This window comes from Lactuca serriola, chromosome 7, assembly GCF_051521515.1.
Source record: "Lactuca serriola cultivar US96UC23 chromosome 7, Lser_US96UC23_V15, whole genome shotgun sequence".
In the NCBI taxonomy this organism is placed as follows: domain Eukaryota; kingdom Viridiplantae; phylum Streptophyta; class Magnoliopsida; order Asterales; family Asteraceae; genus Lactuca; species Lactuca serriola.
Window position 1 is genome coordinate 147,573,085 of NC_136414.1, and position 13,156 is coordinate 147,586,240.

General features: G+C 33.4%; 2 protein-coding genes across 2 annotated transcripts; both read right to left on the reverse strand.

The window, feature by feature from the left end:
* Positions 1-214: 214 nt before the first annotated feature.
* Positions 215-1,468, reverse strand: LOC145061462 (xyloglucan endotransglucosylase protein 1-like). Its single transcript, XM_079008940.1, has 3 exons — positions 1,164-1,468; positions 842-1,035; positions 215-750 (listed from the first exon to the last, which is right to left on the reverse strand). Exons 1-3 carry the CDS (start codon positions 1,434-1,436, stop codon positions 354-356), a joined length of 864 nt encoding a protein of 287 aa, XP_078865066.1. The 5' UTR covers positions 1,437-1,468; the 3' UTR covers positions 215-353.
* Positions 1,469-7,756: 6,288 nt separating this feature from the next.
* On the reverse strand, positions 7,757-9,012 carry LOC145061513 (xyloglucan endotransglucosylase protein 1-like). Its single transcript, XM_079009015.1, has 3 exons — positions 8,706-9,012; positions 8,384-8,577; positions 7,757-8,292 (listed from the first exon to the last, which is right to left on the reverse strand). The coding sequence occupies exons 1-3, from the start codon at positions 8,976-8,978 to the stop codon at positions 7,896-7,898; spliced, it is 864 nt and encodes a 287-aa protein (XP_078865141.1). The 5' UTR covers positions 8,979-9,012; the 3' UTR covers positions 7,757-7,895.
* Between the last annotated feature and the right edge of the window lie 4,144 nt (positions 9,013-13,156).

Below are 13,156 nucleotides of genomic sequence, written 5' to 3' on the forward strand. Positions count from 1 at the left end.
CGAAAACAATGATAGACCTCTAGGATCATTTTTTGTTGTTAATTCTACACATAATGAAGTTTGTATGTAGTGTCGAAAAAAAAAGGATTTTAGAAATTATAATGTTTTTACTAATGACTTTCGATTTTGACCAACTAAACTATATAATTAGATATGAACGAAAAAGATATTTCAATTATTGTAGTGTGCTGTTAGACAATGCGTTTTTAAAGTGTACATGGAATCTTATACTTGTGTATTTATTTGTATTTTCAATTTGAATGTTTACAATGAATCAAAGAATAAATAATCATGAAGATCAGAAATCGATCAATAAAGAATAAAAAATATGGATATCAAGTTAGTAAGCAGGCTTAAAGGAATCTAGAGGTCTTGCATTCCGCTGAAATACCATTGGGAAACCGTTTGCGGTCGTTGCAGTAGTTGTAGATCATGTGCTTGGTTTGCACCCATCGGATCCTATTTCGGCCAGCTGCATCAAGTCCTTGGGTACTCCATGACTGGTCATCATTTATTGAGCTTGTAGATACTGAATTGGGACCAACTTTTTTGGCATTGGCATTGAATTTCCTGTATAACGCGGTGAAAGGCGCATTAGTCCAGTCGGTCTTCACACGCCCACCTTGGGTTGCCCAGTCATCCGCGTTCCACAGGCTGGCATAAACCCTCATGGGTTGGCTCTTGGGAAATGGGACTCCAGCAGCATCATTGTTATTGAACACCCTTACTGGTATGTTATCTATCAAGAAACTGAAGAGACAAAGAGCTTTATATAGGAACAGCAGAAAAACATGAGAAAGGAAGAGAACCAATTAATGTTTATGTTGGATGCGTGACTTACATAATTCTTAGACTGTTCCATACGATGGTATAGGTGTGGAAGGCTGCGGTAGGGTCAAACCAAAGGTGGAACTGCTGTTCTTTGTTTCCTTTCCCTTGTGAATACACATTGGTGTGAATTGTGTAAGGGTTTCCCGTGGAGTTGCCCAAGAACTCGAAGTCGATCTCATCGTGACCCGCACCTTGTGATGACAACTAATGTGATTTAATACAAAGACATGGTTATTATCAGCCTTTAAAAGATTAATACAAATGAGTGATCACAATATATATATTTAATTCAGATATGAAATTCAAGATTGGAACCGATCGATGGTACTCACGTAGAATGTGGTGACGGTGCCAGCAGAATTGCCTGGTACTAGTTTGAGTTGCATGTCGAACCTTCCAAACAGGTACTCGTGCTTCGACTGGAAACCCGATCCAGAGTATTGGTCGAGTGAAAGTGAAAGATCCTGACCTCCATTCAGAATTTTAGCACGTTCACCCCCAAAACTGATGTCCATGTCATCGTAAAAACTCCCTGCTGATACTGCTACTATTAGAATTGATATTAAAAGAACAACTGCACAAAGATTAGAGTTCGACTTTGCCATTATTGTTTGTATGGAGAGAGAGAGAGAGAGAGAGAGAGAGAGAGATGTTATGTTTGTGAGAAGTAGTACTGATATCGTTTATATAGAGAGGTGTGGCTGCGTTGACAGTTTTCAATAGGAACCATCCTTGTTACTGAAGGATGTCATGATGGCTAATGGATGCACCAATATCTATTGACGCGTGCCAACTAACATTATTCTTCTGGACAAGGGCAGGAGCGGTGGGTTTTTTTTTCTATACGTCTGGCAAATCAAAAGTAGCAAATTTGTCATATTTGGACCGGTGGTTGACATCATACCTAATATAAATTTGTTTTAATTGTTAATAAGGGAAAATAAAATCCTTAAAACTAATTAAAACTAAAACTAATTATATATCTGTCGGTAAAGGGAACCATCAGCACCGGCGGACTACCAACTGATTAACGATTTAATACATATCGTCGACAAATATATATGAAATCTCGCTAAATTATCAACGTTTTGCCCATTTCGGTGTTAAAACTTATTGATGATACAACTGTATGCAAATTCCCCTAACATCTTCCTTTTCATTTAGTTTTATTACCAAATTCGTCCAATTTATCCAAAAGATTGGTTTCCCTCTCCCTCCTCGGCTTCCCCTTTAAATGAAAACATCACTTGTACGGAATGGAGATTTATATGAAATGGATCAAACTCAACTCTATGTACATTGAATAGAAAAATATGGGAAGGATAGCTACAATATGTTGTTTGAGATTATTTATTTTTGGTTCATTCAGAACATTATTATTATATCATGTACAATTATATTTCTTAACTATCACATTCTTAAAGTTGATTAAAAGTCGGCAAATATTGATTTCTTCGGAGTGGTTGGGATCTTGATTGAGTTCTTGAAATTTAATAGGGAAAGTAAATTTGTGATAGGCTTGAACAAGTACATAGATGTTATAATTTACTGTAGGTGTGAAACCGAAGATGACGTTTGAGGACGAGGACACTCCTTAAAGAGGGTAACTAAGAAATTTACCATTATTTGTTTTTTTGAGTTCTCAAATGTGTTGCAATCTAAAATGCATGTTTATAGGGAATAACAGCAGTTAAAACAATTTGTCTTAGTCATAACCTTGTAATGTTGATAATTGAATATTTATATATGTTATAGATTTTTGTTTCTTAATTTAACGGATTCATTGAAAGAAATCAAGAAAAAAATGGTATCATCAATGGGATGAACATTTATCTACCATGCGAACATAATGGATATCTACACGAGGATTGAAATTATCGTAACAAAACATTACATTAGTCTGAAAACAACATGATATTTAGTGTCAAACCAAAATATAGTAGTTACATATGTCTCATATATATAAATATATACCTATATATCCATTTGTGAAGGGAACCAATAATGATAGACTTCTAATTGATCAACGATTTAGTAAAGATCATAAACAAAGATATATAAAATCCCGCTAATATAGCAAATTTGTACCTGTTTAGGTGTTAACACTTATATGTTGATGTCTATTTGAGCCCAATATGCAATTATTGTATTTCGTTTTAGTTTTCATATTTGCTCGCATGTTCTATAACAAAGTTAAATTCTAGACTATAGTTTTAACACAAATAGTACTTGTTTATCTTTTTAGTACAACTTACACCTAAAGTTATTATGAAGTCTTTCCTTGAAGCCACTCCGCAACAGGAGTCCATGCTTTGTCTCTATAGCGACCATGAAATGGAAAGGAACACCAGACTCCTCAAGTAACAATCTCATCGACAAACACATATGAAATCTCACTAAATTACCAACTTTTTTACCTATTTCGGTGGTAACACTTAATGATGATAAAACCGGATGCAAATTCCCCCAAAGATCTTCTTTTCATTAAGTTTCATTACTAAATTCAATCAGTTAATCTAAAATTGTGATTTCCCTCTCCTTCCTCGGTTTTCCCTTTAAATGAAAGCATCACTTGCACGAATAAGAGATTTATAAGAAATGGATCAAATGCAACTCTACTTGTATTAAATAAAGAAATATAGGAAGGAAACCTACAATTTGTTTTTCAAGATTATTTATTCTTAATTCATTATACTTTATCCATTATTATATTATGTACAATTATATTTTTAGCAATCACATTCTTAATGTTAATTAAAAGTTATCATAAAAAGAAAAGGTTGGGATCTTGACTGATTTCTTGAAATTTGGAAGGGAAAGTAAATTCATCATAGGATTGATGTTGTGACTGCAATTTACTATAGGTGTGAAATTGAAGATGTCGTTTGAGGACGAGGAACCTCTTTAAAGAGGCTACATAAGAAATTACCATTTAATGGTGATAACTGAATATTTATATTTGTTATAGTTTTTTTCTTAAATTTAACGGATTTATTGAAAAAAACCAAGAAAAAAATGGTATCATGAATGGGATGAACATGTATCTACCAGTGAACATAACACATATTTACACGAGAGATTGAAACTATAGTAACAAAACATTAGATTAGTCTCAAAACAACATGATATTTAGTTTCAAACCGACATCTAATAGTTATGCATGTCTCAAATGTATAAATACATACAAGCATTATTAGCTATTCAACGTTGGCTTCCAGTTCATTAAGGATTTAATACAAATCATCGACAAATATATATGAAATCTTCCTGATTTAGCACATTTTTACCCATTTTGGTGTTAAAACTTATATGTTGCAGTCTATTTGAGCCTAATATGCAATTATTGTATTTTTATTAAGTTTTCATTTGTGCTTGCATCTTCTGTAACAAAGTTAAAATTCTGGACCTTAATTTTTAGATAAATACACTAATAGAAAAATATCCTTTAATGACAAGAATTGCGTGTCATAGAAGGATACATATGACACGCAAATGCGTGTCAATGAAGGGCCTATCATAAAGGAAGACCGCACGCATTTATGTGTCGTAACCTTACGACGCGCATTTACGCACATAGTGCGTATCATTAAAGCTCGTGTCATAAAGAAAGACAATTTTAAAGGTTTTAAAAAAATATTTTTTTAAATGGATTTAATAATTTCCAAATTAGATGACAATTATTGTCTCAAAATATAAAATAGCATATCATTAAAAAAAAAAAAAAAAAGACAATCCATTTAAAAAGATATAGTATGTCAAATAATAATAATCATTCCCATGTTTAAATAAATGTAATACAAAAACTATTTCATCATATCTTATCAATTCCCCTAACAATACACCATCTCCGATTAAGACTTGTATTCAGACCAATTCACCTACCTCAAACGCAACAATTGAAACATGAGACCCAACCGATCCTTTATATAGTCCCTTTGGTCCATTATCTTTCCATATTAGCCTAGGGACCTCTAAGATTCACATGTGTTTCTTCAATCCATTTTTTGGTCGATTTGATGACACCAAAGTATGCTACACCTATTGCAAGAGATCCAGTTACCCCAGTTGCCTCCTCTCTATAAAAAAAACAATACTCAAAAACTAATAGCAAGTGATATAATACTAAATGAATAAATGTTTGATTCGACTAGAGATTCCATCAATGACAGTCACGTGTGTTTCTCCTTCATTGCTCCAAGATTCTTTTCCACTTTCATTTAATTTACCAAGAGTCCAAATGGTTGCAAATTAAATAAAGCAAGATTATTAAAAAAAAGGTTTCTTATTTCTTTAATGGGTTACATAAAAGTCACCATTTTAGCTTTCATGGATTCATCTTCTAAGTTATCACAACTTTTATTAATACAAATAACATGTATAACAACCTACATAGTTTTATCTTCTATTTCAGGATGGTAATAAAATGGAGAATCGATTTGCTAAATGCATAGTAATACCATACATTTACAAACTCCCCTACAGAAAATTTAGCAAGCAAAAGCAAACATTCCATGAAAATAAACTATCTATAATCTTTTTCGTATTAGAAAGCACAAACCAAAAGGAAAATTAAGAACGCTAACACTAAATCATCAAAAAAAAATCATCAATCTAATTACAAAGTAACAATTGGATTTTGTAACAAATGAAAACAATTTCCAATCATAATCAATATTTCAAACCTAAAAAGTTTAAAAAAATAATATACTTATAAAACGAATAAGTTATTACCAAGTTAGAGAGAGAGAGAGAGAGATCCGGTACATTGGAGGCTCGCTGAGGCTTAGGCGACATCAATGTTCACTCTAGTCTCCAGTAACGACCTGGACTCCGGCAAAGACAGCTGCACAATGGAGGAAAGATTTTAGGCGGCCAAGTCACAAGAGTCATGAGAGAACGAGTGTTAATGAATAAGAAAGAGAGAATAATAAATGATGTGTGTAAAGGACGAGATTTAATGAACCCTATAAACCTAAACATTTTGTAGAGCTGCAAAAAGAAGAAAGGGAGATGCACAACCGCGAAATGTCATTGGGTTTTCTTCGGATGATGTTTGTACAGAAGAAGGAGGAGACGCATCATAGACATCAAAATGACGAATGGGAGGTGATTAGAGAACAAGGCGCCGAGGTTTTTTAATATTTTCGGGTTTTCAACCCACCCCCCCCCCCCCCCCCGCTAGTTATTAAAGGATGGAAAACGTGTGTCATTCCTCATGAAAACTTACAAAATGACATGCTTATACGACATACTTTTTTTGATAGGTACCCTCAATGTTGTTTTGTGACATTAATTTTAGGGCACGCAAAAGTTTGTCTCCTAAATGCTTCAAATTTTGGGAGAGCTGAACCCTTGCGTTGAAATAATCCACTAAAGAGGGGGTCCATCACATAGCCATAGTATATTTCCAATGCAATAAAGTTATGTAGTGTCTTTTTTCTTTCATCAAGGGGTATTTTCATGGGTTTGCCTTCGTATCGTGTTCATACCGTTGTATTGAATGATCCCGGATGCTTGCTTTCTTTTCATATAATGCATACAGCTTTGGTTGCTGGTTGGGCCGGTTCTATGGCCCTGTATGAATTAGCAGTTTTTGATCCTTCTGACCCTGTTCTTGATCCAATGTGGAGACAGAATATGTTCGTTACACCCTTCATGACTCGTTTAGGAATAACCAATTCATCGGGTAGTTGGAGTATCACGGGGAGTTTTATGTATCATAAATCATTGTGTGCCATGGTTCGCATGCCATTAAAGTGCTGTTTTTTAGTAGTGATAGTACTTTTTAATCTTTTTAGTACAACTTACACCTAAAGTTACCGAGAAGTCTTTCGTTGTAGCAACTCAGTAATAGGAGCCCTTTCCTTTGTCTTCATAGCGACAATGTGGTTGAAAGAAAGATCAGGCTCCTCAACTCACAATATCCCAGGTGGAAAATAATCAACCAATCTTCTGCCACCTAAACTTAATCTTTGTTAACCACATCTCTCTATAGGCCTTCCTTCTTTCCAACTATCTTTCCAAGTATCTAGAAACCAATTGACGCTTTACATAGATTCAACTTCTGTATCATGATTGCCTTGGAAAACATGTCTACTAGATTCTTAGTACCAAGGATCTTCTTTGGGTTCCGAGTCCAATGGCTAATTGATTGTTTGATAAACCGTTACTTCATCTACACATACTTTGTTCTATCATGAATGATTAGATTCTTTGAAAGGTGAAATGCACTATGGTTTTAATAAAGTAGGACACAGTCTTTTTTTGCCCAAATATATGAAAATTTTCAACCAAATAAGTTCTAAGGATAATTTTTTCAATTTCCATTCATTATGCTTCTATGGTTAATAGATGAATACTCTTTCCAAAGTGTGGATATCCAACTGATGGTTATACCCGCAATGGTATACAAAAACCCTGTTATGGTTTTCCCTAAATATCTAGAACATCTCTTATCTACATCACTGAAGCCTTCTATGACTAGTTTCTTTCTTCTGAAAGGTAAGGTAACCACATAAGTGCTTTTCAAATAGCATAACGACCACTTCATCCCTTCCTAATTTTTTTCTTGTATTTGACATAAACCTGCTACCGCCTCCCACTACATTACAATTTAAGATCTAGTGCATAACGTATCATATATACATGAAGTTACAATTAACTAAGGCATACGAGACTTTAGCCATTTCTTCCACATACAATGTTTCCTATCGAAAACAATGATAGACCTCTAGGATCATTTTTTGTTGTTAATTCTACACATAATGAAGTTTGTATGTAGTGTCGAAAAAAAAAGGATTTTAGAAATTATAATGTTTTTACTAATGACTTTCGATTTTGACCAACTAAACTATATAATTAGATATGAACGAAAAAGATATTTCAATTATTGTAGTGTGCTGTTAGACAATGCGTTTTTAAAGTGTACATGGAATCTTATACTTGTGTATTTATTTGTATTTTCAATTTGAATGTTTACAATGAATCAAAGAATAAATAATCATGAAGATCAGAAATCGATCAATAAAGAATAAAAAATATGGATATCAAGTTAGTAAGCAGGCTTAAAGGAATCTAGAGGTCTTGCATTCCGCTGAAATACCATTGGGAAACCGTTTGCGGTCGTTGCAGTAGTTGTAGATCATGTGCTTGGTTTGCACCCATCGGATCCTATTTCGGCCAGCTGCATCAAGTCCTTGGGTACTCCATGACTGGTCATCATTTATTGAGCTTGTAGATACTGAATTGGGACCAACTTTTTTGGCATTGGCATTGAATTTCCTGTATAACGCGGTGAAAGGCGCATTAGTCCAGTCGGTCTTCACACGCCCACCTTGGGTTGCCCAGTCATCCGCGTTCCACAGGCTGGCATAAACCCTCATGGGTTGGCTCTTGGGAAATGGGACTCCAGCAGCATCATTGTTATTGAACACCCTTACTGGTATGTTATCTATCAAGAAACTGAAGAGACAAAGAGCTTTATATAGGAACAGCAGAAAAACATGAGAAAGGAAGAGAACCAATTAATGTTTATGTTGGATGCGTGACTTACATAATTCTTAGACTGTTCCATACGATGGTATAGGTGTGGAAGGCTGCGGTAGGGTCAAACCAAAGGTGGAACTGCTGTTCTTTGTTTCCTTTCCCTTGTGAATACACATTGGTGTGAATTGTGTAAGGGTTTCCCGTGGAGTTGCCCAAGAACTCGAAGTCGATCTCATCGTGACCCGCACCTTGTGATGACAACTAATGTGATTTAATACAAAGACATGGTTATTATCAGCCTTTAAAAGATTAATACAAATGAGTGATCACAATATATATATTTAATTCAGATATGAAATTCAAGATTGGAACCGATCGATGGTACTCACGTAGAATGTGGTGACGGTGCCAGCAGAATTGCCTGGTACTAGTTTGAGTTGCATGTCGAACCTTCCAAACAGGTACTCGTGCTTCGACTGGAAACCCGATCCAGAGTATTGGTCGAGTGAAAGTGAAAGATCCTGACCTCCATTCAGAATTTTAGCACGTTCACCCCCAAAACTGATGTCCATGTCATCGTAAAAACTCCCTGCTGATACTGCTACTATTAGAATTGATATTAAAAGAACAACTGCACAAAGATTAGAGTTCGACTTTGCCATTATTGTTTGTATGGAGAGAGAGAGAGAGAGAGAGAGAGAGAGAGAGAGATGTTATGTTTGTGAGAAGTAGTACTGATATCGTTTATATAGAGAGGTGTGGCTGCGTTGACAGTTTTCAATAGGAACCATCCTTGTTACTGAAGGATGTCATGATGGCTAATGGATGCACCAATATCTATTGACGCGTGCCAACTAACATTATTCTTCTGGACAAGGGCAGGAGCGGTGGGTTTTTTTTTCTATACGTCTGGCAAATCAAAAGTAGCAAATTTGTCATATTTGGACCGGTGGTTGACATCATACCTAATATAAATTTGTTTTAATTGTTAATAAGGGAAAATAAAATCCTTAAAACTAATTAAAACTAAAACTAATTATATATCTGTCGGTAAAGGGAACCATCAGCACCGGCGGACTACCAACTGATTAACGATTTAATACATATCGTCGACAAATATATATGAAATCTCGCTAAATTATCAACGTTTTGCCCATTTCGGTGTTAAAACTTATTGATGATACAACTGTATGCAAATTCCCCTAACATCTTCCTTTTCATTTAGTTTTATTACCAAATTCGTCCAATTTATCCAAAAGATTGGTTTCCCTCTCCCTCCTCGGCTTCCCCTTTAAATGAAAACATCACTTGTACGGAATGGAGATTTATATGAAATGGATCAAACTCAACTCTATGTACATTGAATAGAAAAATATGGGAAGGATAGCTACAATATGTTGTTTGAGATTATTTATTTTTGGTTCATTCAGAACATTATTATTATATCATGTACAATTATATTTCTTAACTATCACATTCTTAAAGTTGATTAAAAGTCGGCAAATATTGATTTCTTCGGAGTGGTTGGGATCTTGATTGAGTTCTTGAAATTTAATAGGGAAAGTAAATTTGTGATAGGCTTGAACAAGTACATAGATGTTATAATTTACTGTAGGTGTGAAACCGAAGATGACGTTTGAGGACGAGGACACTCCTTAAAGAGGGTAACTAAGAAATTTACCATTATTTGTTTTTTTGAGTTCTCAAATGTGTTGCAATCTAAAATGCATGTTTATAGGGAATAACAGCAGTTAAAACAATTTGTCTTAGTCATAACCTTGTAATGTTGATAATTGAATATTTATATATGTTATAGATTTTTGTTTCTTAATTTAACGGATTCATTGAAAGAAATCAAGAAAAAAATGGTATCATCAATGGGATGAACATTTATCTACCATGCGAACATAATGGATATCTACACGAGGATTGAAATTATCGTAACAAAACATTACATTAGTCTGAAAACAACATGATATTTAGTGTCAAACCAAAATATAGTAGTTACATATGTCTCATATATATAAATATATACCTATATATCCATTTGTGAAGGGAACCAATAATGATAGACTTCTAATTGATCAACGATTTAGTAAAGATCATAAACAAAGATATATAAAATCCCGCTAATATAGCAAATTTGTACCTGTTTAGGTGTTAACACTTATATGTTGATGTCTATTTGAGCCCAATATGCAATTATTGTATTTCGTTTTAGTTTTCATATTTGCTCGCATGTTCTATAACAAAGTTAAATTCTAGACTATAGTTTTAACACAAATAGTACTTGTTTATCTTTTTAGTACAACTTACACCTAAAGTTATTATGAAGTCTTTCCTTGAAGCCACTCCGCAACAGGAGTCCATGCTTTGTCTCTATAGCGACCATGAAATGGAAAGGAACACCAGACTCCTCAAGTAACAATCTCATCGACAAACACATATGAAATCTCACTAAATTACCAACTTTTTTACCTATTTCGGTGGTAACACTTAATGATGATAAAACCGGATGCAAATTCCCCCAAAGATCTTCTTTTCATTAAGTTTCATTACTAAATTCAATCAGTTAATCTAAAATTGTGATTTCCCTCTCCTTCCTCGGTTTTCCCTTTAAATGAAAGCATCACTTGCACGAATAAGAGATTTATAAGAAATGGATCAAATGCAACTCTACTTGTATTAAATAAAGAAATATAGGAAGGAAACCTACAATTTGTTTTTCAAGATTATTTATTCTTAATTCATTATACTTTATCCATTATTATATTATGTACAATTATATTTTTAGCAATCACATTCTTAATGTTAATTAAAAGTTATCATAAAAAGAAAAGGTTGGGATCTTGACTGATTTCTTGAAATTTGGAAGGGAAAGTAAATTCATCATAGGATTGATGTTGTGACTGCAATTTACTATAGGTGTGAAATTGAAGATGTCGTTTGAGGACGAGGAACCTCTTTAAAGAGGCTACATAAGAAATTACCATTTAATGGTGATAACTGAATATTTATATTTGTTATAGTTTTTTTCTTAAATTTAACGGATTTATTGAAAAAAACCAAGAAAAAAATGGTATCATGAATGGGATGAACATGTATCTACCAGTGAACATAACACATATTTACACGAGAGATTGAAACTATAGTAACAAAACATTAGATTAGTCTCAAAACAACATGATATTTAGTTTCAAACCGACATCTAATAGTTATGCATGTCTCAAATGTATAAATACATACAAGCATTATTAGCTATTCAACGTTGGCTTCCAGTTCATTAAGGATTTAATACAAATCATCGACAAATATATATGAAATCTTCCTGATTTAGCACATTTTTACCCATTTTGGTGTTAAAACTTATATGTTGCAGTCTATTTGAGCCTAATATGCAATTATTGTATTTTTATTAAGTTTTCATTTGTGCTTGCATCTTCTGTAACAAAGTTAAAATTCTGGACCTTAATTTTTAGATAAATACACTAATAGAAAAATATCCTTTAATGACAAGAATTGCGTGTCATAGAAGGATACATATGACACGCAAATGCGTGTCAATGAAGGGCCTATCATAAAGGAAGACCGCACGCATTTATGTGTCGTAACCTTACGACGCGCATTTACGCACACAGTGCGTATCATTAAAGCTCGTGTCATAAAGAAAGACAATTTTAAAGGTTTTAAAAAAATATTTTTTTAAATGGATTTAATAATTTCCAAATTAGATGACAATTATTGTCTCAAAATATAAAATAGCATATCATTAAAAAAAAAAAAAAAAAAAAGACAATCCATTTAAAAAGATATAGTATGTCAAATAATAATAATCATTCCCATGTTTAAATAAATGTAATACAAAAACTATTTCATCATATCTTATCAATTCCCCTAACAATACACCATCTCCGATTAAGACTTGTATTCAGACCAATTCACCTACCTCAAACGCAACAATTGAAACATGAGACCCAACCGATCCTTTATATAGTCCCTTTGGTCCATTATCTTTCCATATTAGCCTAGGGACCTCTAAGATTCACATGTGTTTCTTCAATCCATTTTTTGGTCGATTTGATGACACCAAAGTATGCTACACCTATTGCAAGAGATCCAGTTACCCCAGTTGCCTCCTCTCTATAAAAAAACAATACTCAAAAACTAATAGCAAGTGATATAATACTAAATGAATAAATGTTTGATTCGACTAGAGATTCCATCAATGACAGTCACGTGTGTTTCTCCTTCATTGCTCCAAGATTCTTTTCCACTTTCATTTAATTTACCAAGAGTCCAAATGGTTGCAAATTAAATAAAGCAAGATTATTAAAAAAAAGGTTTCTTATTTCTTTAATGGGTTACATAAAAGTCACCATTTTAGCTTTCATGGATTCATCTTCTAAGTTATCACAACTTTTATTAATACAAATAACATGTATAACAACCTACATAGTTTTATCTTCTATTTCAGGATGGTAATAAAATGGAGAATCGATTTGCTAAATGCATAGTAATACCATACATTTACAAACTCCCCTACAGAAAATTTAGCAAGCAAAAGCAAACATTCCATGAAAATAAACTATCTATAATCTTTTTCGTATTAGAAAGCACAAACCAAAAGGAAAATTAAGAACGCTAACACTAAATCATCAAAAAAAAATCATCAATCTAATTACAAAGTAACAATTGGATTTTGTAACAAATGAAAACAATTTCCAATCATAATCAATATTTCAAACCTAAAAAGTTTAAAAAAATAATATACTTATAAAACGAATAAGTTATTACCAAGTTAGAGAGAGAGAGAGAGAGAGAGATCCGGTACATTGGAGGC

Bases quoted from the DNA above. Each gene is read 5' to 3' on its own strand.
- LOC145061513 (XM_079009015.1), bottom strand. From the start codon at position 8,978: ATGGCAAAGTCGAACTCTAATCTTTGTGCAGTTGTTCTTTTAATATCA. The intron at 8,578-8,705 runs GTGAGTACCATC...AAATCACATTAG, and splicing joins GCACCGTCACCACATTCTAC to TTGTCATCACAAGGTGCGGG. The intron at 8,293-8,383 runs GTAAGTCACGCA...TTGTCTCTTCAG, and splicing joins TGGAACAGTCTAAGAATTAT to TTTCTTGATAGATAACATAC.
- LOC145061462 (XM_079008940.1), bottom strand. From the start codon at position 1,436: ATGGCAAAGTCGAACTCTAATCTTTGTGCAGTTGTTCTTTTAATATCA. The intron at 1,036-1,163 runs GTGAGTACCATC...AAATCACATTAG, and splicing joins GCACCGTCACCACATTCTAC to TTGTCATCACAAGGTGCGGG. The intron at 751-841 runs GTAAGTCACGCA...TTGTCTCTTCAG, and splicing joins TGGAACAGTCTAAGAATTAT to TTTCTTGATAGATAACATAC.